This window comes from Crocodylus porosus, unplaced genomic scaffold (assembly GCF_001723895.1).
Source record: "Crocodylus porosus isolate Cpor-Errol unplaced genomic scaffold, CroPor_comp1, whole genome shotgun sequence".
Lineage (NCBI taxonomy): Eukaryota > Metazoa > Chordata > Crocodylia > Crocodylidae > Crocodylus > Crocodylus porosus.
The window spans coordinates 4,873,285-4,900,718 of record NW_017728943.1 but is presented as its reverse complement, the minus strand read 5'-3'; the positions used below and the strand labels follow the sequence as shown (position 1 = coordinate 4,900,718).

The 27,434-nt window shown below is 44.7% G+C and overlaps 1 protein-coding gene across 1 annotated transcript in view; it reads left to right on the top strand.

Annotated features, from left to right (window-relative positions):
* Positions 1-13,930, top strand: part of TLK2 (tousled like kinase 2) — a 63,228-nt gene extending 49,298 nt beyond the window's left edge. Inside the window, exons 13-21 of the mRNA XM_019548486.1 lie at positions 205-302; positions 1,746-1,827; positions 3,366-3,457; positions 4,306-4,395; positions 5,318-5,487; positions 7,060-7,198; positions 9,337-9,448; positions 10,025-10,132; positions 11,348-13,930. Coding sequence (XP_019404031.1) covers positions 205-302; positions 1,746-1,827; positions 3,366-3,457; positions 4,306-4,395; positions 5,318-5,487; positions 7,060-7,198; positions 9,337-9,448; positions 10,025-10,132; positions 11,348-11,521 — 1,065 coding nt within the window. The 3' untranslated portion in view covers positions 11,522-13,930. The remainder of the gene's footprint in view (positions 1-204; positions 303-1,745; positions 1,828-3,365; positions 3,458-4,305; positions 4,396-5,317; positions 5,488-7,059; positions 7,199-9,336; positions 9,449-10,024; positions 10,133-11,347) is intronic.
* The last annotated feature ends 13,504 nt before the right edge of the window (positions 13,931-27,434 follow it).

Here is a 27,434-nt window from a genome sequence, read left to right as displayed (position 1 = left end):
GAAGCAGTTCTGAGTGAAATTTCCCAGCTCTCTGCTTCTCCTTTACCTACTAGCTTGAAATTGGCTAATGATTCTTTATTCTGCCAAACAGGTCATCTAAGAGCAATAACTGCATCCGCAGGTGATGTTCCAGTTGTACTTCTATAAATTGAGTTAAGCTGTTAACTTTGCAGTGATGTTTTTTTTTTTTTTTTTTTAATGCAGGAAGAAGCAGAGATCCAGGCAGAGCTGGAACGGCTAGAAAGGGTTAGAAATCTACATATCAGGGAATTGAAAAGGATACACAATGAAGATAATTCACAGTAAGCAATGGGTGGCATGGGGGCAGGAGTAACAAATGTTAACTTTTCAAGAAATGCTAAAATTATCACAGGACACTTACTTCTAGTAGTGAGTGTGTAGCATGCTTAAGAACTTGAATTTCGTGTTTAGATCAAGGCAGGTTAGAAGTCATTGCAAATCAAATGTTGAATTTTATACCTGATTTTGGAAGCATTTGCAGCATTATTGGGAAATGGTCAAACCTCATGACAATCGCTGGTAAATCCTTAATTATGCTTTTGAATCTTTAATATTAAAGTGTCCTCTCTGTAAGCCAGGGATGGGCAATTATTTCGGGCAGAGGGCCTCTTGCTGAGTTTTTTAACAAGCTGTTGAGGGCTGCATGGTAGCCCTGCCCCCTGACAGGTGCCCTGCCCCCTGGTTACCATGCTGGAACTAGAAACCCCTCCCCTTGCCCCTGGAAATACTCCTTTCAGCAAGGGGCTTTGTCATCTCGGAACCAGAAAAACATTAAATTATTTTCTAAAAATCAAACATCTACAGCATTCATTAATTTGATTTCAGAAAATACTTTTGTCCTGATTTACATGCATTTTGTGTAGTGTACATAGAGGTGATTACACAATAGCTTAAAATGAAACCTTAGTCTTGTATATTGTGGGGGCATGGGCGGCATGAGGGAGTGGGTATAGGTTTGTGGGGGGGGCCATTGATGTGTGGGGGTGGATAGGTTTGTGGAGGGGGGGAGCATGTGGGGTATGGGTATGTATGGGGTTTGTGGGGGAGGAGGGTGACTTGGGGGTGTGGGGGTTTGCTTGTTTGGCAGTGCATGGTGGGGGTGCTTGTGTATGGTGGGGTGTGCATGTGGGACTTTACAAACACATGCACCCTCTCCCTCTCTCATTGCGTGCATGCGTGCGTGCGTATGCACGCACACACACACACTCTGCTTTGCTCAGTTCTCTCTCTTCCCTCCTCCCCTTCCCCCCACCCTTCCCTTATTGGTCTCTCTGTCTCCCCCTCCCTCATTGCATGGACACACGCACACACACCCCGCTCTCTCTCCTGGCCCTGGGGTACCAGTATGGCCCTGTGCTCCTACGATCTAGCGATACAGCTGGGGACCACGTGGTGCTGGAGCAGCCACGTGGAGGGACAGCTCTGGCAGGCAGAGACTTGGGGTGGGGAGAAGCAGGGAGGACCAGGCTGGCTTTTCTCCTGACTCCTGCTAGTTTTCCTGGCTCCTGCTGCCCTTGGCTCCTGTCAGCTGACAGAGAGCCTGGAGCAGATGAATATTCATCTTCTGAAATTTGTAGGTGCCCCGCAGAATAGCCTGGTGGGCTGGATGCGGGCCGTATTTTGCCCACCTCTGCTCTAAGCTATGTAATAGCTGTAATCAGTTGCAGTGTATTGATGGCACTTGCCTTTGTTGGTGTTGATTAGAACTATGTCATCCTCTCCAGATTTAAAGACCACCCAACGCTAAATGATAGATATTTGTTGCTACATCTTCTGGGTAGAGGAGGTTTCAGTGAAGTATATAAGGTAAGTCTGAAGAGTTAATCAGTTTCTGTATTTGAGTCTGATGAAATGCTGCAGTAAGCAAAATCTGACACTTGTTTTCTCAAATGGTGTGTGGATGTGGAGGAAGGGAGGTAGAGACACATGACACATCTGGATTTGATTAGTCAACAGGCTTGCTATTTAGTTACTGCTCTGATTTTCATAAGTTAAAGTTTTTGAAGAAAATGTTATAGGAATTTTTACACTGGCATCTGCAAGTGTGATTAGAACAATGACATTATACAGCTATTCCTCAAACCTAAACAGGTGTTAAAGATATTTTTGGTATATTTAACATAGTTGCATTACAATGAGATTGTGAATCTAACATTTTTTTGTAAGCTGGGGAGGGGGATGCTGCAGTGTTAGGTGGCATAGCCTTCATTTCTTAAGCCGTTGATAGTTAGGAAGCCTTACACACATTGAGTAATCTCCTTGCTTCCTTGTAAGTCAAGATTATGTACATGCCAGATATTTTTTGCAAAATCAAGATGCATAGTATTTGGAGCAGGTTAAACTGCTTAAAGATTAATAACTTCAAGCACCTGCATCCTCAATACTAACTATATGTACTCTAGTAGTACATAAATAATGTTTAAATTAAATTAACTAAAGGTAACTGTATGAACTCTGATGGCTAACAAAAATACCTAAGAGTGGTGTAGTATTAACACTTTTTTTAAAAGGGTTATTACATTTTATATGTCAGATATTAAGCCAGTTTCTGCCTTTGAGGGTTAGGAGTGGGGTGGGCAGTTATTTTAGCTGGAGGGCCACTTAAAGGTTTTAGTGTCCTCTCATGGACCACATTCTCTCCCTTTCTCTGTCTCAAGTTCCCAGCAGGGATTGGGGCTACTGGCCAGGACTGCAACTGATGCAGCAGTGTCAGCTGCAGACCTGGGCGCCCACCCACTGCTGCTTTGGGTGCACAGGGTAGGAACTGGCATAAGCTGCAGAACAGGCTGGGATGTGTCCAGCACAACCCAGCAGCCAGAGCTACTGTCTCCTCATGGGCCAGATCCCATGACTTTGTATATGGCTCTTGGGCGGATTGTCACAAAGACAAGACATTTTATTTAATAAGAGTTTTCAAAAAAATATTTAAATATAAAATAAAAATAGATTTATAATTAAGTCCAGCAAAGCCATTTAAGGGTTTAAGGAAATAGTGGCAAGACCTTTCTCTCAATTCAAATCTAATCCAGTGATATAAAGTTACTCTTGTTGTTTGGTCTTTGTGATCTGAATGTAGCTTTTACTGGCTAGATCAGTGTTGCAGTCACAGGTACAGTGTGTATTGTACACCAGCTTATCAACAGGTAAATTGAAAGAGAGATTTTTTAAAATCGCGTTCTAAAATAGCTTGTTGCATTAATTAACTTTATTTCTCTAATGCCATTTCTTGTTTGTCTGTTTGTTGTAATACTGATGCCCTGGACTGGAAGTGGTGTGAATCTCTTGTTTGCATTTGTAGGATTGTCTTGAAATTTTGACTTTGTCCTCCCCTCTTCACCTTTTAGGCATTTGATTTAACAGAACAGAGATACGTAGCTGTGAAAATTCACCAGTTAAATAAAAATTGGAGAGATGAGAAGAAAGAGAATTACCACAAGTAAGTGGTGCTGTCAAGCAGAAAGCTGGCTTACAGTAATAGTGAAGTTCTGCTATCTCCATATGCTAATGGAAACTGTTTGCTATCTATGGAAGCTGCATAGCATTCTCCTTTTCCTCCCTTTCCTCCCACTTGCAAAGTCACTTTCCACCTTGGTATCTGTATATAAAAGTTGTGGGCATCTTAGAAATGCCTGTAATGTGCAACAACAACAAAAAAAAGAGCGAGTGTTTGCAAACTGCTGGTGTGCTGCTGTGCTCTAAATCATGAGTAATGTCGTGAAGTGAACACATAAGTGCACTACTCTTCAGAACATCTGGCTGTCACTCCATGCAGAGAACAAGTTTGTTCTCAACACCCCAGATGTGCTCATTTGGAATGTGCTTTCCAAAAGCTGCCCTCTCTTCTTTATTGAATATTTTAGGGCAACTGATTGGGAACATGTGTATGTAGGTACAAAAAACCATGAGCATTTGGTAAAACTTGCGTCTTAATGCAGTGGGTTAGACTCCTGCATCCTTCTCTAGAACTTACTGCCTTTTATATTTGTCTGTCTTGCTCTTTGTTGTGAGGTTATTTTTATCTTGGCTAGCAGAACCATTAAATAGCATTAGTTATTCTGCAGTACTGCTAGTGCTCATATCACACTCAGATTGGTTGGTTTTCGAGGATTGTTATGAGCAATTCTTAGGTGTCTTGTCTCACGCTATCTAAGTAGTGTAAATGAGCTTGTGTTTCAACTTGAAACATTCTGAGAACTAAACTGAGATGCTGTATATGCAGAGCTAAATGATAGCAAAAGTATTTACTGCTGGTATTGCTAATGCCTTCTGGTATTTTATTTCCAGACATGCATGTAGAGAGTACAGAATTCACAAAGAACTGGATCATCCTCGAATAGTTAAGCTATATGACTACTTTTCACTGGATACTGACTCGTAAGTGATATACCTTTTGACTGCATTTGACCAGTTTGCCTCTCTATATCGCTCCAACCAAGCTTAGTGACCTAGCCATAGGGAACTTTTCACCTTTGGATATATGCCACATTATATTTGGACATGATTTAGGGATTACTAAAAAGCAGTGGTATCTTTAATGAGAGTACCCAGTTACAGAAAGGCTAGCAAATGTATAAAGGACTCTTGTGCTTCAGGTCAGCCTGGAGGGACTGACTGACAGGGACTGCAAAGAAGCTTCCCTTGTAGGCAGCCTATTCATAGTAGCCCACAATGGGTTTCATGGCATCTTACTCTGAATCTTTGTTATTGGCTCCTGTTGGAGACCAGATCTAGACAGGCCGTTTATCTTGCCTGTTAGAGCCATTATGTTCCTGAGTTCTTATACCTAGGGGCATCCCAGGAGGGACAAATCAGGGTGACCAGCCTGGGTCCTGTGCTTTGGGGGTCCCACAGACAGGGCCATACAGGCCCTGCTGTGCACTGCCAGCTCCACGCTCTGGCCGCTTGCCACCCTCTGGCCCTGCTCAGGCCGATTATGCCCTACTCCTCACACCCCTAGGAACAGCTCTGCTTATACCTATTGTTCATCACATCTTGGCTCTGATTTATTTTGTGCCTAAGTAACATGCCATAAGGGGACTTTCATGATCAAGAATATATAGACAATTGAATTCATTTTGCAGTTTTTGGAAAGCTTTTTAATTTTGCTGTGAAAGGAAATTTAACTGCACCAGGATAAACTTGGTATAAGTGCATGTGAACCTGATCTTTCTTTATGTTTTTGTAGAGGTGGGTTGAGAGAGATAAATACCTGAGACTTTAGAATTAGATGCAATTGTAAATGTAAAATGTTTTTTTCTTTAAGCTGACTTCTTTTAATTTATTGTTTTGCCTTCAGGTTTTGTACAGTATTAGAATACTGTGAGGGAAATGACTTGGATTTCTATCTGAAACAGCACAAGTTAATGTCAGAGAAAGAGGCACGGTCCATTATCATGCAGATTGTGAATGCTTTAAAATACTTAAATGAAATCAAACCACCCATCATACACTATGACCTTAAACCAGGTATGTTATGCTGCTAAGTGGCATGCTTCTACCCTGTTATGACTAGTTAGCCTCTTTGAACATCTATGGAAAATCCATATCCATCAAAGCTGGGAAGCTGACAGGCCTACTGAGACCCTTTCTAAACCTGGGAGCTTATCTTGTGGAGTAGGATGACTCTGCTCTGAAGTAGTTACCGGCTCCTGGAGTTGGAGATGAAGCCGGAGCATTAAAAGAAGTACAGTTCTAGAAAAAGGAAGTCTCCTGGTCTGGGCAAGCCTTTGAATTACCACATGCCTGTATTGAGTTCTCTGTATTCTGGATGTCCTTCCTGCTATAGCCATTAGTGGTGGGCTTGTTCATCTTCGTGTGCATGTATGTGCATACACATTCTCTCTGCCTGTTTGATGCTTAAGTAAATAGCAGTAAAATCTACTCTGGAAAATCTTGGTCTTTTATTATTTTTTCAGGGTTCCCAGCTGTTAGGTTAATGTAACAGGTCAGAGTGATCTCAAAGGTTTGAACTTCCAGATTCACTAACACCCAGTATACCAGACATATGCCATGCACATTGCTGCAAAAGCTTCCATCTCCTTGTGTGCCATGTAGGCGAGGGTAGTAATAGTAAGACATCCCATTTCTGTCTCTCCCTTTTGAGTAGGCGTATGCTGGGTGAAACTCAGCCACGCATTTAATTGGGCTGGAGAGCAGTTTTTAACTGTTTTTGCTGCTTACTGTGACGTTTCATCAGCATTGTACAGCTTTTATCTGCCGTTACTTCCTATATGGATTCATGATACTAATACAGTAGGTGGTGCTGTTGCACTAGGTTGGGGTTTTTTTGTGTGCCTGTTCTCACTTTTCCCAAACTACTGTGTAATAGTATAGGCTCACTAAAAGGCATTTGAACTTGTAGTTTGGTCTACAGCCATTGCATGTAATTCTGATTGAAAAATGAAGCAAAAGTCAGATTGTAAAATGCATGTTCATTTAGTCCTTAGAGGTAATTCTTAAATCTGAAATCCCTACAGCTAATAGAGAAAATATCTTGCTAATAAACTGAGTACTTGTGAAGGCCACCGAGGAGCTCTGTGCCTTGGAGATTAATTTCTGACTTCTGAAACATCAGAGCATGTTAGGATTTCTGGGCAAAATAGGGGAGTGGGAGGCATTGGCAACAGGAAGAGGAGAGCTGTTGTCTTTCCCTGACCTGTACTACCAAAACAACCAGTCTTTTTTTGTTCTGACCCCACTTTGAAGCCAGAAAAAACAAGGAGACTGGATTTTGGTTTGGGAGGCCAGTGTAGAGCTGAGAGACGGGCAAAAAATGCAAAGCCAGCAACTCACTTGAGGCTGGAAGGCAGGTTCCTGGCTCCTTGCTGTGTTTTAGGGAGTCCTGATTCTCTCCGGGCTGTGCTGTACTTTGAGAGTTCTAACATTTTTCCCAGTCTACCGTTTGCTTCGGTTTTTTGTGCAATCTGGCAGTGTTGTCCATTGTTTAACACACTACATGCTGCTGCAGTTCCAGTACTGCTTTTTCTTTCCCTTTTCCCTAATGGATGTTTCTAAGAAATTGTTGTCTTCCTCTTCTAGGCAACATTCTTTTAGTCAATGGTACAGCATGTGGAGAGATAAAAATAACAGATTTTGGGCTTTCCAAGATCATGGATGATGACAGTTACAATTCTGTTGATGGTATGGAGCTGACATCACAGGGAGCTGGTACTTACTGGTAAGTGTCACTTGGGGCAAGTGTCAAGTCAAAATTTTAGAAAATTTACAAATAAGTATTAAAATCCCAGTGGTCAGAACTGGAGTCCACTTTTGTACATGTGCCTTTGTTAGCCCTTGTGTGTGGTCCTTCCTTGTACAACAGTGAGGTCCTTGAGGACACTCTTGAAAGTCGCATGACGTCTGTTTCTATGCTGGCAGCCATATAATTTCCAGGGGGTTAATATTTATTCATGTGTAAGGTTACCTCTTATCCAGTGGGGCCTGATCAGAAGACTACAAACTGCATATGCTGCCAGTGATTAAATGCAGCCAGATCAGGATGGAACTTGGTAGCATCAAACTAGTGCATAATGATTTTAACAAGCCATTTGGGGCTGGAATGGAAAAATTCCATACGTTTGAAAATGGATTGAGACTACTGGCACATTTTAAGGTTAATGGTCCTACTGTGAAAAGTGCAACACTTTCAGTGTCATGCACGACCATAACTTTGGCACTGCAAGTGTCACATAAAAAAAACAGTTTCGGGAATATAGTGCCTGTTGCATCAGCCTTCACACTGAGGCTAGGGTATGCAGTAAGAACTACTGAGTGCGAAGGCAGAAATTGTATTTTATGCTGTGTGTAACCACAGTGGTTATTTTATGCGGTGTCTCATCCCAACAGATTGAGCAGGCATGCCCTGTAGAAACTCCTGTGTTGTGGCTTTGTGCTCTTCAAAAATTCACTCCAGTCTCAGCCAAACCAAGTTTCTTTAAGAGACAGCATCAAACACTATTTTTAACAATGTGCACTTTAGCTGGATGTTTCCATTGTGACATTGATATTAAAACAGCTTGGACAGCAAATGCCAGTTTTCACACTTACGAAGAAGTGAGGCTGTCCTGCTGTGTGTAACTGTAGTTAAACTGCTCCAATGAAAAAACTTCAGCTGTTCACTAAAATAGACAACAAAAGCCCAAATCTTCCCCTTAGCGGGCTGGCAGTCTGCTAAAAGAGCTGAGATGTGTAGCTGAGGTCATAAACCCCCTTCTGTATGTACCAGTTTAAATTGGAGCGGTGCTATAGGTTAGAGCAGCAGGCTACACTTGAGAACTGGTTTACTGTGTTAGCATGGCACTGAAGAAGCGCACACTAGGAACTGTTTAGTTCTGTTAGAAGCAAGCAGTGATGGAGCAGAAAAGTAAGCAATGAATTGCATTGATAAAGATGTGTGAAGAAACTTTTCACACCTGCTCACACTATGCTAGCCATGTACTGAGAGTGGCAAAATTAAAGTTTTGTGTGTTCACGTAGTGAAACAAGTGGACAGGCAACTTACTGTGTGGCAGGAGGGAGACAGTGCTTCACTGCACATCAGCTGCTCTTAGATTACTTTGTGAACACTCTTGCTTCTCTTTCATTGAGTCTCAAACTGCTGCAGTTCAGCATCCACTTACCCTGGGTAAGAACATGCGTTTACCATGAAGGAGTTAAAGAGTGGTAAAGCCCCACCCCATGTCTGCCCCCAGTAAATTGCTTGTGTATTTTAATAGTTTCAGATAGCTAGCCCTTCAAAGTGAATATAGTCATTCCAAAGCTTGGTGGCAGCATGTTATTGTAGAAGATTCAAAGCAGTCTTTGGGCCATTTCTTAGTAAAGTGGGAGCTTAGGAACTCTCTACTGAATTCTCTTGGGCTTTTTCTGTAGCACAGATGCACTGATATCAAGTAGGTTTTGCAGTGTATACCAGTGTTAGAGGTTCATGGTGGCATCATTTATACCAATTGATTTCTAGTGGTGCAAATTCCTCTTGTCCAGGAAAACCATCAGGCTGCCACAAGACCATTTCCTAGCAGCTTCAGCTGGACTGCATGATGGCAGGTTATCTTCTGTCTGTAGAAGAGTACTTAAGATAAAAGGGAGGGAAGGTGGAAAAATCTAAGGACCCCACTTAAGTCTTGTGGGCCCTTGTTTAGGGAAGTAACAGCCTGGAAATCACTTGGCCAGAGATGCATGGAAATTAATGGTGAACTAAGTCAAAGCTCAGACTGACACTGGGGCCCAAATCACTGGGTCATCCTCTTCTTGTGAAAGTGATATGGCAGAAAAATCTGGACACCTTACTGAACATCTTACCTTCCTCCTTTCAATCAGGTATTTGCCACCAGAGTGTTTTGTGGTTGGAAAGGAACCTCCAAAGATTTCAAACAAAGTTGATGTCTGGTCAGTGGGAGTTATCTTCTACCAATGTCTGTATGGCAGAAAGGTGAGGAGAGCATTTAAACTCTTTCCTACCGAACATCCCTTCCCGTTCCTTGTCGGGGACATGGTTTCTAAAGGCCAGCCATGTTATTTGGTATCTTCATGGCATAATACACATCAAAAAGAAAGCCATTCTGTATGTGATTTCAGACTGCTCCGCGTTTGCAGTGCTGGTTGACTGCTAAGCGTGCTACTGCTTAACAGTCCCAGTAGTTGGGGAGCAAAGAGCAAGAAAAGTTGCATGTTGAAAGTTGAGTTGATTTTTGCCAGGGAAGAACTAGAAGCCTCAGAGTTGAAATCAGTAACTGTCTCTGTGGGGTGAAAGCCTTTTCATACAAAGATTGGAAATGACCCAGTAGGTCTAAGCAAATAGAGTTCCCGCCGTCTTTTAAACAGGGGAGGCACTGGATGCAGTCCTAAGGCAGTCCATGTTAATAATGTTCTGCTAATCCAAGCAGTTCTATCATATCTTCCCATCACTCTGGTGCGTGCAGCGTAACTAGAAAAGCTACTGATCTAAGAATAGCTTTGTTATGGCAGGTTGCCAACTTCTTCACAATTATCTGTCCTTCTTTTATAGCCCTTTGGCCACAACCAGTCACAACAAGACATTCTGCAGGAGAACACAATTCTTAAAGCTACAGAGGTACAGTTCCCTCCAAAGCCAGTAGTCACACCAGAAGCAAAGGTAAATATCTCTGTGGGAAGCCTGATGCACACAGTGTGGTCTTTTCTCTTCCCCACTGAAACCCCCCCCCAGTTACTGAAAGCACTAGTTCATCTGTGAATCTCACCAATTTAAATCTTTGCACTGAAATGCCTAGCCTCAAAGAACCATTGAGTGAACACCTTCTTAGTTTCTTTCTTTGGTTCTTCTTAAATAGGAGGTCTCCTACAATCTTAAGTCCTGTCCTATAGACATGGAAGACCAGTTTTGTTCTTTGGCATTGCTCAGTGTCATTGGTGTCATTGGTGAAATGCAGTGGCTATCAGTGACCAGTGGAAGACTGATCTCCGGACTAAAATGAGATTTCAAGTGTTGCACACAGACTTTTCCATCTCTGTGGTCTTACTGACATGGCTAGATCTGTGTTCCTGCAGTCTAGCTGGAAGAGGTATCCAGGAGATAAATTATATTCTCCTCCACGCCACTAAGCAGCAATATTTTTTTATGGTCTCAAACTCACAGCCCCAAACCAAACCCCTTGTCTATTCTCACACTAACATTCATAAAGTGGTTACTGAAACTTAGCTAATAATGAGAAAAACAATCCTGTTGTGTTGGGTGAGTTTTACTTTATATTTGGGGGTGACAGAACTTGGTTCAAAATGTGACCTGCATTTTATTTCAGGTTTAGGTTTTAGCACTGGGCTTATCTCTGTTCGAGTCTCCCTCTTTGGCTTGCATTATAGTGTACAGCAAATGGTAACAGAAAGCTGTAGAGGCCCTGGGCATATCATAGCAAAAGCCCAGCACAGCTAAATAATCATTCAAAAAGGGAGCCATTAGCTTACAGCATGCCTCATACAAAAATATTCCTTTTCCTCACCTGTCTGGGCAGGTTCATCCTTTCAGCCTTTTCCCAAACCCAGACTGATACTTCAGTGCATTATTCTGACATGAATGCCTGCATCCCCAAAAGTCCTATTGATTTCCTCTTTGTGGAAATCTGCTCAGTAAGGCAGTATGGCTGAGGATTGAATTGACCAAAGTTTGCAGTTTTGATTCCTCTCTCCTTGGGTTGAGATGTTTGAGGTAGTGGGAAGGTGATGGAAATACCCATTTGGTCATTTAATGAAGAATTTAAGTTTCTAGGGTTGTCGCAAAGAACAATTAAAGAGAACTTTTCTCTAACCCCTTCCACCTCCTAAATCTTATTCTACCTTTGGGGGACGTTTGCAGGCATTTATCAGACGTTGCCTGGCCTATCGAAAAGAGGATCGGATAGATGTCCAGCAACTGGCCTGTGATCCATACTTGCTGCCTCACATCCGCAAATCTGTATCCACAAGCAGCCCAGCTGGAGCTGCAATTGCTTCAACCTCTGGATCATCCAATAACAGCTCTTCAAACTGAGAGACAGAATAATAGGCCAAAAATTGCTCAAGATGCCGGCAAAAAGACTTTCAGAAACAATTTTGGAATAGAGGAAATCTGCAAGGGTCTCAAGAAACCTGTAACAGGTGGTTTTTTTTCTCTTGCTTTTTTCCATCCATGGAGCATGACGACATCAATTCTCATCAAGAAAACCTTCAGCATCTTAGTCCAAGCCATGTGGATAAGAGGTGGCTTGAGGTTTATTCAGTCAATGACCACAAAGGATGGCTGCTCTGAGAGAAGGGGAAAATATGGTTCCATGTACTGTGAATTTCTGAACACGCAGACTTCGGGAATCCATGAGGCAATGTGTGCTTCAGATGAAGAATGTGGACTTTGGAAAAAGACTGGGCTAGTCCAGTGTTGATATTTAAACATTGTTCTTTTCTTTTAATAAAGTTTAGGTAACATCTCCTGAAAAGCTCGAAGCACCAAGGTTCAGCTGGGGATGGTATATGACTCTTTGCCCTTTGGAGGGGAAAAAAGTTGATCCTGCCTGTTCTTGGCACTAGAGTTAGTGTTTTACCCCTAATTAATTTCAATTTTTTAAAAAAAAGTAACAATTTTTTGAAAGAAAACAGTTTTCTGGTCATAAAGTGAAACCCATATTAGCAAGTATGTGGCAGCACTCATTCCTTGATGTGACCTCTTAAGTAATCTGCCCTTTTTTGGGTGGGGGGGAGGGAGGGCGATAAGCAAAGAGGAAAATAGGCCTCTTTAGATCTCTTGCCATCAGATAAACTGCAAGTTGGAGCACCCTTAGGTTTTCAGCTGCTGCTTCACAGCTTTCTCACTCAACAGTTGTCCCTTTTTTAATTTATTTTTGAAGTGCTGTTTCTTTTTTTCTTTTTTTTCTTTTTTTTTTTTTAAATAAAGGTTGGTCTATTCATGTGGTGCTCTCCACTCCTGTGAGCATTGGTTCTGTTGAATAGTCAAAATACAGGAAGCAAATGGGAAGGAATCCAGATGCTGCGCTCGGTGGTTCTTGTGTGTGATCTCTCTCTGTGCTCACACAGTCTGTACATATCATGTTAACATTATTAAAACCTGAAGTATGAAGACTTGTGTGCTCTCCTCAGTTAGGTGACTTGGCAGGGAAACATTTTCCCTCCCCTAATGATTTTTCTTTCAAAACTGATGACTTCTAATTCTGCTTGAGGTATCCTACCCCTTTTGGCCTTTGCCATCCTGCTGTTAACAGGGAGTCAACTACTAGTGCTGCCCTGCCCCTTAAACCAAAAACCAAAAAAAAAACCAAACAAAGAAAACCCACTTGAACATGTGGCAGCCAGGTTGGAATGTTCTTAACATATGTGGCAAGGGTTTTTAGCCAGAGATATTTAAAGGTGCAGCATTCAGTTAAAAGCCTGTAGGGGAAAGGAGGCAACCGAGTGGTACATTACCACAATTTAAGAGATTGTGTAATGTGAACTTTCTTCAATACCAAACTCCCTGTTGTTGTGGATTATTTTTTCTATGCAGCGCCTTCAGGATTGCTTCTCAATGCGTGCATGTGTGTGCACGCACACATATGCATTGTCTTAGGCATTGCGTACTTGATTGGAGTTCCTGCGGCGATCCACATTTTCTGATGTGTGCTTTCTAGGAGAACTGTCACTTGTTTGCCTTATCGCAAGCCACGGTCAACAAAGCCCTCCAGGAACTAAGGGTAGCTGAAGCACTAAGTAGCCTGTCAAAATTAAACTGGCAATGTGGGAAAGTTCAAAATTCTGCTGCTGCTCTGACCTTTTTTTTAATGACTCCCAGGCTTTAATCTGATGCGTTCATTTGCAGCTGGATTAGCATGGTGTTTAAGCTCTTGTGCTATTCAAAATACTGCATCTTTAAATGCTCAGCCATAATTTCTAAGTCCTTTCCATCCCTGCTGTTCTCTTTAGAAATTAACTTGTTAGTGAGCAGCATGTTCAACCTCTGTGAGGCCAAGGCAGATCTGATCTCTCATCCTGTTTTGTTGAAGTTGATTATTTGGTCTCTATCCACAGAGAGGAGAATTCTAAAAGGGTTTTTTATATTCCAGTCCAACTGTCTTTTGGACAAAGTGTGTGCTATCTCTGTGGGTGTGACTAGTTTTGTGTTGGATGCATTTATTCCTGCTGTGCGACACCCATAGAGGGGTGTGTGGACAGCATTAGCCTTTTCCAGTGCTAAATGCAGTAACTAGTAAAGAACCCTGGTAGAATTCTGGCTGCAACGCTTTTGTTAATATGGGTTTCACTTCACTTCAAGTAACAGACCCTTATTGCCACACTGTTCATTTACTTGAAAAGAAAAGTGTATGAAGAATTTGTAACTTAAACCAGGCCAGACTGTTTTGGCTCTACCCAACAGATGAGACATGGATATTAAAATAAGTTTTAAGAAACCAAATTGCTTGCCTCTCTTGCTTTTACCATTTGTCATTGCTAGCTTGAGGTTTGCCTGCAGTGGGTGTACGAGGGTCATGAATACATGGACGATGGGGTTATGTTGATATCAGCCAGGTTCCATTCACACCAGTGGGAAATACCTGTGCATCAAAGGGTGATCGCTGGTTCAGCCAGCTATTGTTGAAAACATTGAGCTAAATAGCTGTGATCCTCTCTGACTGGCCTTCCCAGCTTATACAGCATGCTCGTCACCAGGGTCCTGAGCACTAGCTAGGCTTTTCCCAAATGATTTGTCTCTAATATGGCCAGTTCTAAGCAAGTAGAAGGCTCAGCTCATATACCTACTGTGAGATTTTGCATAAAATCTCACAAGCACATCCCCCCCACCACCACTTTTGTGATTTCAGACTTTCAACAAAGGGCTGAAATCACTCTACAGACAGCTTGAGAGAAGCATGATTGTGGCTCTGACATGAAGCGAGAAAAGGCCAGAGAAGAGTGTAAATGCCCATGCTCAAAGTTCCTTGTCTTAGTTTCATAGAGGACTATGATGGCCAGTGCCGAGGAACCTAACTTCTTGGATTCACTGCTTGCTACTAGGCTTGTTAGCTTAAAAAACAAAGAATAAAAATACCATGGCAATTAAAGACTTGGATCTCAGTGTGCTCAGGAGTAGTAACCTCAGCTTTAGCTCATCTTCCTAGCACTCCCCGAGGCTTTATGCAGCCCCTGCCTGTTTCCCTTGGATAAGACTAAACTGAAGCTGTAGTGGCTGAGTCCTTCAGCTTTACTCCTTGGAAAACTGGATGCAACTTCTGTGTCTATTCACTCAAAATCCGTCTGTTGCAGCTAAGAATGGTAACTTGCAGCCCCTATCACACTTGGTCAATTGATTTCCCCCCAACCCCCCTCACTGTTCCCACTTTCTGATGGACCAAAGATTTGCAGTGTTGGCCTCTAACTATATTACTTAAGTTAGTTATGGGATAGGAGAAGGAGCTGCCATCTTGGCAATGCAGTGACAAATTTGATACTGTGGAATCAATATTGGACACTTCTGCGTCCATGTGGTATGTCCAGTATGTGTATCTGCATGGTGGGTTCATGCACTAAAGTAAATTAGTACCCTTTTTGGTTTTAAGCACAATGAGCCTTATTCTTGAATGGTTTGTCTCAACCTGGTGAATCGAGAGCCACACCATGGAATAAGCTGCCTCTAAGGGTAAGCAGGCTACCCCTTTTTTACTTCCTGACCTAGCAGGATCCTGGCAACCAACATATTAATGTGGTCCCTGGCACACGTGCTGTTTGCTGCTACTTGTTTTTACAGTAATGCCTAGAGGATCTATCAAGAAAAGCTAAAGGGACCTGCCCTCAGTCTGTGGAACAAGTGGGAAAAGAACTAGCTCTCCTGAGTCTTGAGCCTCATGCTGAGCCTTAACACTGCTTGTCTTTCCTCTTGGGTATGGGTGCACGGGGGAGTGCGGTGGCTTCATGGCAGTGAGTATCTTGAGTTTGTATAAAATGGGTGCTTATTATCAGGACCCAGTTTTCCAGAAGTCGCATCTGCTTCCATTTACACCTCTATTACACTGTAAAGGCCCTGGTTTGTCCCTAACCTGTGTAGCAAGTTGCTCCAGGAATGCAAGAGCTACAGAGCATAGATTGATAATGAGTCTATTCAGTCTCTAGTGGAGAACACTGAGGAAGGGGTATCTCGCATGCAGGGAGGTTTGATCCTCACCAGCCATGGGCAAGACTAGATGTGAGAACAGCTTTTTCACAGCATGCCTCAAAATATATTGGGGAGTGGGATTGAGAAAAGACTCTCCCATGTCAGTGGCCTCAGTGAATATTCCCCCATCTGTCTGGCATGTTTAACTGGTGGATGTGATTCACCCTGCTCAGTCTACTCTTAGCACTTTTCTGCTCCTGGTCTCTAGACCCCTGGCTCCTGTCCGTGCAAGAGCTGCCCCCACCAGAGCGCTCTCTCAAGCAGCAGTCTTCTCTATCCTGAAACCTTCTCTCTCCTTATTCTTCTGTTTTTACTTGTACCTTTTAGTGTTTATTTTCTGTTTTGGGGACTAGTACTATGGTATGTATGCCCAAAGGCAGCTACAAGCCTTGAGGTTGCTGGGTTTGGTCACTCTTCATTCCCCAGGCTTGAAGGCTGCCAAGGCACAGAGGAACTTAGTGGTTTGAATCAAATCTGCATATAGAGTTGTTTGTGTAACGATCTCTTAGTCATCTGTCTAACACTTCGTTCAGACTTCAAAGTGCCCAGTGATCTTACCTAACACAGGACAAGCAAAAGATTTTTCTTGCAAGTTCCTGGTATATTCTTTGAGTCCAAATTGCAGCAGGGTTGGTGGAGGGGAGTTTAATTCCAAAAGCCAGAAGCAGCGGATTAGGGAAAGTTAAACAATCATGTTCTCCCTGCTGGAGTCATCTTCCAATAGCAGATGACTCACAATAGTATCTCTGTATGAGGGTGTTTCTCCTTCATAGTGTTCCTTGATCAGCAATAATATAGACTGACATTTAAATGGCAGTCATCCAAGAATGTAAGCCACCCCCCTCATTTCAGGAGTGTAATGTCTTTGGACTGTCCTGATGGAAGAAACCCTGCCCATAATAGCTGATGAAGAATATGGGGGGGGAGCAACTAACTCAGCTGAACATTGAATGGCAAATACAGACTTGCTCTATCTATGTTTGGGAAGTGACTTCCAGCCCTAGATATTTTAGATCCTGGGATGTGACTCTGGTTGCACACCTCACAGATGGGTTTTGTTCCTTTACAGTCCTATAGGCTGTAATGGTAAATCCACGCTAAGGTAGTGATGGTGGTCAAAATTTTTCTGGTTTGCAAGGTGTTGCCCCTGAGACGAGATATAATCACTCATGACCAACGGGGCTAAGTGGGCTGAGTTATAGCTGGACGTTCTTGTGGTTAACATTTTTGAAGGACTCGGTGTAAGTATCTTTTGCTGTAGTTTCACAGTAAGACCCCCATCTCAGAGCGGCCTTTTCACCTTAGGGAAGATAAGCCTAGGCTAAGCAGCAGGCCCTAGAAACTGCTCTTTGATTGGTTCCTGATAACACTGTTTCATTTTATTGGGTAAGTGTTAGTTCCTGAGTTAATACTATAGTTTTGTTATACTTCATTAATGTGACTCACTGTGCCTTGCTGAGGAAAGGAGGTTCAGAGGGAGCTGGAGGGGAAGAAAGCAAGGTGGAAGAAACTGCCATGGCACAATACAGACTGCAGCAAAGCTGTCCTCTTTACCATTTGGGGCACTGACATTTTGGAGCACTCCTCCCCCACCAAACCATCCCAGGATCTGAGCAAAGGAGGAGCTGTAGGTGAGGTAGGGGTGCTACAGATAGTCAGGAAAGTCAGAAACAGAGAGCCAGGATCCTGAAGGCACAGGCTTCCCCCTCAAGAAGCCATACAAGAGCTGCCTTCAGCCAATCCTTTGGGACGGGGACTGATGAGGCTTCTTTTGGGGATGTTCTGAGGTAGAGGTTCAAATCAAAGGGGCTGATCCATGATTACCATCATGCCTTGCTTTGCCGTGGTCTTGTTTTGATTACAATGGGTACACCTACATGAGTTATTAAGACAATTGAGTAAACTGAAGCACAGTTTGCAATGGAGCTGGCAGGGGGGCCCCAGGGGTCTAGCAGCCCCTGCACTGAAGTACAGGCAGTCTTCAGACTTACGACACAATCGGTTTCTGAAAACTGTGTCTTAAGTCGACACGTTGTAACTCGGAACCAATTTTCCCGTTGAAAACAATGTTATAAATGGGGGGTTGGTTTCTGAACCAAGGCCTGCTGCTCTGTTTTCACCAAAAATAACCCAGAAGCTTGTACTCAATCAACTATAGATGAGTAATATAGCTACATTAATGTATTTATATTGTAAATAGCAATCACATTGATTTGGAAGTACTTCTTTGAGGTAACTTTGCTGGATGTTTTGAAGGGCTCTTGGTTGGACTTTTTGAAGTGTTCTTGGCTGGAGTCTTGTCAGGAGTCTTGGCTGGAGGTTTTTCTGGAGTCTTGTCTGCTTTCTTAAAGAAAGCATCCAAGAAAGTTTGGACAAATATTCTCCAGGGTGATGGGTGATGCAGTGAACTTGTTTGCTGGCATGGCTTGACGTCAGATCAGGTGTTGTAAAGTCAAAACTGACATCAGAAAGTTGAAACAGAGTGTCAGTTTATAAATGTTGTAAGTGAGAAATGTCGTAACTCAAAACATTGTAATTCGAGGACTGCCTGTACTCTCATGCCCCAGCCTGCCCTGTCCACATGTACATGTGCATTGTGGTGGAGTAAATAACTCCACTGTAGGATAGTATTTGTGTCTGGCAGTACTATCCTATAGTGGAGTTGGTTTAGTTTACCCCATCCTAATATTACTGCATGTGTAGACAGTGATGTTTTACTGCGGAGTTAATTAGGTAACTGCAGTAAATATCTCATGTAGATGCACCCAGCGTGACTAAGCCCCTCACTGGGCTGGGAGCTAAGACATTCCATTGTGTTGTTAACTGGTGTGCAAGGGGTGGTATTTCCAACACTGCTTGCCATTGGTCTGACGTATCAGCGGTCAGTTGGAAAAATCCCTTCTTTAATGGAGGAAAGTGAGGTGAGAGCTGAGACCTTCTGGAGATCCTCCCCAAGCCATTCCTGCTCCAAAGACTTTATAGCTTAAAGAGGTAGGAATGACAAAGGATGGGAGGTGAACCTGAGGCACATAAGGAAGGGGATGACTTGTCCAATTTCACAGAGCAGACAGCCAAGGTGAGAACCCCAGCCCCTCAAGTACTAGCTGGCTCCCTTTGCTGATGGCCCTGCCGTTTCTGCAAGCGCTAAGTACTGAGCATTGTTGGGAGGGTGGGATGGACTGTGGCACCTCAACAGTGCACGCTGCCTGGGTCGTGGTTCTTCCCCCTCACCTGGTCCTTCCACAGCAGGACTTGGGTGTATCCTTGCTTGGGGCAGGTGGAGCTGGTTTGGCCTATGTTTTCCCAAAGGTGCATCCCCTGAGCTGTCACTCTGGCTCAGCTAACTGGCACTTGAGTTATGTGAGGAAAACTTTGTAAGTATTATTTCTTGTAAATTATTTGAATTTTTTTTTCTTCGCTTTGTGTTCCCCTCTTGTAGGCTCTGATGGAGACAGTGTCTAGGAGTGAAGATGATGCTTTACACTCTCTAAGGAAAGGGTCCTGTCTCTCTGGTAGCCTCTGGCCTGGTCTAACCCCCAAGCCACTCCTGAACTGGATAAAAAGGGAGGCATCTTAGTGCTGGCCTGCTCCAGCTGAAGTGCATTGAAATTCCTCGTGGCAGCTCTGAGCAAAAACATCTGTTTTTAATAAATTATTTGAAGCATGAACTTGCCTGACATTTAAGAGCTGCAGGAGAATGAATATCCTGTTGGAGAGCAGCAAGGGGAAAGAGCACTGAGAACTACAATGGGAGACAGCTGGGTGCAGTCTCGCACAAAGGAAGTCTTATTGTCTCTGTCACACTGAGTCCTGAGTAACTGAGGATTGACTGCAGTGAATGAACAGGGACAAGGAAATACCAGCAGCTGGAAGGGAACCTGGAGTTCAGAATCCCCAAACAGGGAAAGCTACCAGGCAGGCAGTGTTAATCCCAAGTCTCTAGGGTCTAGGTGAGTTATTGTCTCCTTCCTGACTACCTGAGCTGGAAATGCCTGTTCCTTCCCTGATGAGGTCACCTGAACCTTGCATACTGAAACCACCTACTGAAGGATATGGCAAAGGCATTCTTAGTGCTAAAATCAGGCTTCATGCAGTGCTGTTTCCCACTTCATCCAACTACAGTCAGACACCTAGGACAGAATCATGGATAGCTGGGTTTGGCTGTGGAAATATGGGCAAAACTGCTGCCTCCTGATATGCAAGTGATACTCTGTGCCACTAGTCAGGCAGGATGTTGAGATGGGTCTTAACCTGCCCTCCGTCTTGGATAGTTGTTGAAAGCAGTCTCAAACAGGAGAGGAAACTCTTAACTCAGTTTTCCTTCTGAAATACTCCAAGCTCCACCTGTTCCTTGCACTCTAGTTTCTGGTTCCTTGCTGCACTAGGGGAGGTCAAGCTCATTTCTCTTTTTGATATCTCCACCTAAGCACTAACACATGCTCAGGTGCCCCTGACTTGTCTGCAGCCTTTGATTTTGTTTGCAGTTGCTTTGTAGGCAAGGAAGAAATGACTTCCTTTCCATCATGTTCTTGATTTGAGAACAGTTGTCCTGAGGACCCATTTGAGGTGCATCTTCCTACCTGAATAAGCAAGCTTTTTCAAACAGATATCCACCTTGGTCATCTAGGCCCTGTTGAGGGAAAAAAGCCAAGACTGCATGGAATTAGTATTACTGTGGATGTCAAAGCAGTCTCATCGAGGGCGCAGCTCAGGAACCAGGTTGGGTGTGGAGACAGCTGGTGGCAGCTCTCACTGCTGTAAGTAGAAAGGCCTTCAGGATGCAGGGCTGTGAATCTGTCATCTTTCAGCACCTCTAATCTGCTACATCTGCCTTGCTGACTAACGTGATCTTCCTAAGTCTCTGGGGGCATCAGCTTGCTGCTGACCTCCCCAGACTTGCTGTGTCCGGGAACCTGGTGCATATGTGCTAACATTTCCTTCAGTAGAGAATCTTATGTGTATGCAGTCCCAAGCCCTCATTTCAGAACAGCTCCAGCATGTTGTACAGCTGGGATTATCTTTTCGTCCAACTCTAGAGGCTTGAAGCTTGGAATAAACAAGCCCATGGAATGGAAATCTGGCATTGAGTCAGCAAACATCTTGCCATGAACTGTCTTCAGTGTTTCCGTGCAGACAAGGAGCTGTGCCTGCGCGCGCACATTTGTGTGGCTCCAGCCCATCCCAAATTTTCCAGTCTTATGTTCAGAAGGAGAAAGACTCATCCTAAGAGATGCCTGGCCTAGACCCCTATGGCCAGCTGAGGCTAATCTAAATTCATGTTCAGTGCTCCAAACCTTCCCCTGTCCTTGCCTGAATGCCCCAGGAGGAAGTTTCCTTCCTGAGCCTGCATGGGACCACCACATTTGCTCTCTGGACGCAAGCCCCTCTGCTAGGAAAGACCTAGCAGGGTAAATGCAACAGGAGCTCAAAGTACTTAGTAGCTGGGATGTGGGTCTACAGCTGCTCCTGGAGGGACAGGAAAATTAGAAGAGCTAGTAGTTAAAGCTCCACAGATTTTGGGGCACATCCGCAACTGGTGTAAATTGCTGTAACTCCACAAAGTGCTCAAGTTTTGTTCTGTGGGCTGGTGAGAACATGTCAGGTCACTATTCTGTACCTCACTTTGCTTTTCTGTGAGATAAGGATGATAGCCCCCTGTCCCTCTTTCCTCAATTACTGCCTGAAAGTGCTGGAGAGAACCTGCCTGTTCCTTCTGAGAAGGTTCACAGCACAATTTGGCCTCTGTCTGGAGAGCCTCCAGCTGTTAATTCACACATCTGCTTGAGTTCATTGATAAAGTACTTAATACTTAGTGAGTTATGTTAACAGTGTCCAGAACCTCCAAGGCCTCGCACAATCCAAACAGGTCTTATTTTTCATTGCTGCCAGCTGGAGCTCTCAGTCCCATAAAAGCAGTGGGAGAGGAGCAAAGCATGTGTGAATATCTTCTAGGCTTGTAACTAGGAAGCTGGTCTCCATCTCTGCATGGGCCTCTGACTCACAGCAACCACACCTCCAGTCTTCTGGCTTCGCATCAATCTTGGGAATTGTTATACAGGGTCAGACAAATGGGCTATTTGTCCAGCACCCTGTCAATGGGGTCCAGTAGCAGATGTTTCCCCACCTTTTTTTGAAACCCCTTATTGTAGAGTTGTAGGATAACCTCTCTCTAGCAGCTGTAGACCTTGGGGGCAGGCTGTCCCTCCCTCAGAGCTGCAAAGTACTGAGCTCCTATTTCATTTTCCCCTTCATGCTTTAGGAATGCTCTCTCATTCCTAAGGCATGATGTCCTTCACAGCAAGAAGTGAAGGGCTCACAGTCAGGGGGTTAAAAATGATGGCAGTCTAGGCTATGGGGTCATTTAGGGAGGATCTGGAACACAGCATGGAGGTCCCCAATTAAATTCACAAAAGTGTGTTGCTGGGTATGGTTGAAGATCACTGTTTCCCTTTTCACATTTTCCTCCTAAACTCTAATAGAGACCAGCCTAAGCACTGACGCATGTGGATTTATAGTTCTAATTTTTTAAAACATTACTCTTTTCTCTCTGGATATTCTTGTTACCTACACACATACTTCTAACCCTTTTAGAGACCCATTAATACCTTTGAAATATTTTGTAGCAGCAAGTTCCAGAGGATGAGTCCCATTGTCATCACATGAATTTGTCATGCCATACAACATGTTTTGAGGATGAAAATAGTATGGTTTGCATCTTTTCAAGTATATTCTCTATTGTGGCTTTCCCAGCCAGGTCCTGCATATAGATTACACAAATAAGACAGAAACAACACATTTATCATCTTTTTACCCACCTTCTGTTTAAGCCTCTCAACTAATACTCTTGATAGCCGTTATGGCTGGATCCAGACATGCAAGCATGTTCAGTTAGTGGTGCTGCAAACCACTTTGTGGCACCACAAAGTGCACAAGTTGCACATTAATCCATGTGCAGCACTTCTGATTTGCAGTGCTGGGGCAAAATTTGCTACTGGGATTTCCCGGTAGCAAAAAAAAAAAAAAACCCTGGGGGGGGCGTGGGGAAGCAGTGCAAAGCATGCCAAAGTGGCATTTGCTGGGACAAGTGCAGAGATGGGGGAGCAGGCAGCCCTCCAGAAATGGGGGAGCTGCCTGCTCCACCATTGTGCTGCAGAGCCTCTGCGCTGAGGCACCCTATGCCCCAGCCTGCTACTCCCTGGCTGGCTGAGGCTCAGTGTGCCTTGAGATGAGGACCAGACAGGCATGGATTGGCTGCTCCCCTGTCACCACATGCCTCCTCTGTGGAGCCCCTGTGCTAAGGCTCATGGAAATAGGGGAGCAGGCAACCCTGTACTGCCTGCTCCCCCATCTCCACATGCCGTTTCCCAGCCGGCCAGAGCACAGGGTGCCTCAGCATGGGGGCTGCCTGCCAGTTTGCCCCACCCCGAAGCACCTTGTGCCTGAGCCAGCCCCACCACTACAGCACATGGAGCAGTGGGACAATGTGTTCTGCTCCAAAGTGCACAGGCAAGGGCATGCACTGAGGCAAAAACTATACACAAATTTTGTCACTGCTATTTGTGCTGCTGAAAATGCATGCTCCTGCTCGTGTGGACATGGTCTATGTGGTAGGATACTGTTAATGGGCGGTTGTCCATGTTACACTTTTCCTGTGTCCATGTGACAAAAATAGCCAGTAAGCTAGCTAAATCGCATCTGCAGATCCACATTGTCAGCTCATTTTACCGTTTTGGGTTTCTTTTATTGTGGTAATTTAAAACACCTCTGGCATGTTTTATTTTTAGCTCCCAAATTTCTTCCATGAGATTTTTTAAATTGTATTAAATTTTCAATGTGTATCTGACTTGTGTCCAAAAACGGGATTCTCCCTGCTTTGCAAGAGTTTCACCACCAGGTGCCACGTGGATTCACTCGGTAATCCATGGAAATCAATTGAATTTCTATTGCAATACTGTAACAAGATTCCAGGTGCTAATCTTGCAAATTTTTACTAGTGATTTAGTTCAAGGTTCAGATTAATGAAAAATACAACTTTTTTGGATTCCAAAAAAAATTCTTTCCTGTGTTTGTGTGCACTTCGTGGCAAAGGCCAAATTGTTATGGGTCAGGCAGTTCAAGACTCAGGTTAATTAAAATTACTTTTTGTTGCACTGGGTTTTTGGTTGTAGCAGCATTGGTTTAAGGGCATAGGTAGACTCCTGGGATTTTAAACTTGGTGCGTTTTTTGTCTCCCTGCGGGTCAGGAGTGAGGGGCACCAGCTGGGCTGGGGGGCAGGGGGCTGTGGATCAGGAGTGAGAGGCATTGGCTGGGCTAGGGAGGCAGGTCAGGAGTGAGGGGAACTGGCAGGGCTTGGAGGGGCAGGGGGCTGCGGGTCAGGGATGAAGGGCACTGGCAGTGTATGGTGAGGACTGTGCTAACTATTATATGTGGCCGTTGCACCCAGCTCTGGGGTGTATCTCAGCCTTCCCCATACACTGTTATATGCAGCTGTTACACCCCAGAGCTGGGTGCATATCTGCCCTTCCCATGCACTGTTATATGTGGCTGTTACATCCCAGAGCTAGGGCTACCCCATGCCATGCCTCTGGACTCCCTGGCCATATGGGCTGGACCAGGAAAAATTTCCAGCTGTAATCCCAGCCCAAAAACCAACCCAGTTCCAGGAAAACCAGAGAACTAGAAAAACCAGAAAAAACAGTTCCAGAAGACAAGACCTTCTTCCCATCTTGCTTCTAGGCATTTTTATGCTGGGTGTCCTGCCCTGTCTTTCTTAAGGGATGATGGCTGGTGATCTCCATGACAATTCATTAAAGTCCTTTGAGGTGAGAAATGCTCTGAGCAAAAAAAAGTCCATGGAAGTCTTCATGAGAAGGCCAGGGGACTCTCCCAGACACATCTGACCAGAGTTTTGCCCTGTCCAGAGCGCAGTTTGTTCATGCTAGGCTGCCAACTGACAGCCCCCCAAGCCACTGTACTAAGTATAATGGCTTGAATAAGGAACTGTTTGGGGGCTGGGATCAGAGATGGAAACCCTTTTTGGGCCACTAGCTCCTCCCCCTCCCCTCCCGGCACTGAATTAAGTATATAGGCTTGAATAAAGAGCTTCCTGTTTTGGGCTGGGATTATGGTAGGAAATCCTCTTTGGGCCACCCCATGCCATGCTTCTGTGCCACCAGGTATTCTCTCAGACACCCCTGACCAGAGTCTTGCCTTGCCCAAAATGTGGTTTTTTTTTTCATGCTAGGCTGCCACGGTGCCACAGAGGCATGGTATGGGGTGGCCCAAGAAGGATTTCAATCTCTAATCCCAGCCCAAAAGAAATTTCTTATTTGAGCCTGTATACTTAGTACAGTGGGCATGGGGGGGATTGTCAGTTGGCAGCCTGACATGCACAAACTGTGCTTTGGGCTGGGCAAGATTCTGGCCAGAGATGTCCAGGAGAGTCCTCCAGTGCCAAAGAGGTATGCCGTGGACTGGCCCAAGAAGGATTTCTAGCCATACTCTCAGCCCAAAATCTAGTTCCTTATTTGGGTCCATATACTTAGCACCGTGGCTGGGGTGCTGGCAGCTGGCAGCCTGGCACGGCCAAGCTCTGTTTTGGGCTGGGCAAGACTCTGGTCAGGGATGTCCAGGAGAGGCCCTTGTGGTGCACAGGCATGGTGTCAGATGGCCGAGGGAGGATTTCAGTCTGTAATCTCACCCCAAAAGCCAGGTCCTTATTCGAGCCCATACGTAGTACAGCAGGCATTGGGGGGCTGTCAGTTGGCAGCCTGGCACAAACAAATTGGGCTGTGGTCTGGGCAAGACTCTGGTCAGAAGTGTCCAGAAGACTCGTCCAGTGCCACAGAGCCATGGTGTGGGGTGGACCAAGGAGGATTTGCAGGCATAATCCAAGCCCAAAACCAGTTCCTTATTTGAGCCCATATATTTAATACAGTAGCTGGGGTATTGTCATGTGGCAGCCTGGCACTGCCAAGCTCTGTTTTGGGCTGGGCAAGACTCCGGTCAGAGATGTCCAGGAGACTCCCCTCGTGGCATAGAGGCATGGTGTGGGGTGGCCCAAAAAAAGGTTCCAACCATAAAACCAGCCAAAACTGGTTCCTTATTCAAGCCCATAAACTTAGTACAGTGGGTATGGGAGGCTGTCAGCTGGCAACCTGGCATGCACAAACTGTGCTCTGGGCCGGGCAGGACCATGGTCAGGATTCTTTGGGACAGTCCCCCAGTGGCATGGACAGGAAGCTGGGGATGCACCCTTTCCTGGCTGGCCACCAAACCATTGCCCAGCCTAGTCTTTCTTGCCTCCCCAACCCCCCCCCCTTTTTTTTTGAAAGCACCTATTATAAAGCCCCCAAACAGGGTTCTATTCAAGCTAGGCACTCTTGCTCCCTCACAGACTTTGGGAATTAAGGGAGTTGCCAGCATTGCTGGGTGACAGAGAAGCTGCCCATGCCAGTGCTGCCCCCGCACCCTTTGGCAGCATGTAACCCATTGGGCTTTCCAGCAAGGGTGTGCACCAGGGGCTTCACGCCTCATCTGTCACCCTTGCTGGGGTGCTGGCTTTAGGGTGACCCCACTAGTCACCCAGGCAGTTCCCTCATTGACAGAACAACTTCCCCTGACACCGACCACAGTAGCACAGACCATTGTCTCTTTCATTGCCAGGTAAAATGAGGCTGAAAGAGAGGGAGTGAATTGCCCCAGGTCAGTAGCAGAGCTGGGAAGGGAATCCAGAACAGCCTTCATCCCTTTTTCTAAGCACTGGACCACATTTTTGGGGGGGTCTTTGGCTCAGATCAAGCATTGTCCTATGCTTGCCTGGCAAGGGAAACACCATAGCCATGGAAGTGGTTTTCCTAATCACACCTGGGGAAAACTGCTCTCCTGGCACGGGGATAGTACCTGCCAAGGTAATGTATAGTAAACCTCCCACTTAGCTGCTGGAGTGGGATGTTCTTGGCTTTATGCCCACTTTATGGAAAAAGGAGGCTCCTCCCTAGCTTGTTCCTGCAGCCTTATGGCTAAAGGCAAGCAAAACTCTGGGGCATCCAAACCCCAAGCCTCCAGCTTAGGCCTCCAAGTAGGATGCCCGCCAAAGGTTTTGGAAACATCTGAAGCTCCAGATGGGGATGGAGGATGTTTGCCAGTAGTAGGGCCACTTATGGCTCTGGACTGACTCTTGGATCTGGAATTTATTTTGGCTAATTTGGCTTGGAATAATAATATGGAAAACTTAAAAAAATTTCATAGTTTCATAGTTTCTGGGGTCGGAAGGGACCTGAGCAGATCGAGTCCAACCCCCTGCTGTGGCAGGAAAAAGTACTGGGGTCAAATGACCCCAGCAAGGTGTACATCCAGCCTCCTCTTAAAGACCCCCAGGGTAGGGGCCAGCACCACTTCTCTTGGAAGTTGGTTCCAGACCCTAGCTGCCCTGACTGTGAAGTCGCGCCTCCTGATGTCTAGTCTGAATTTCATAGGGAATGGGATTAGTTGGCACAGAACCCTTCAAATCCATGGCCAGATATAGAGACATGCTAGTGCCTCTAACTCATCAGCTGGTGTACAGCAGCCTGTAGCCTCAAGTTGCTGTCCTAGGCTATTCCCATATAGGCTGCAACGATGAATGATATTTTTCTCCCTGATCCTCATTAGGACTCTTGTTTCTGGCAGAGAGCAGCACAGTCTTACCTTATTCCAGAAGAAATTCAAATGCTTTACTGCATGTGAAAACAAACAGCAAACAATCTTACTTTTTTTAAAAGAAATGGT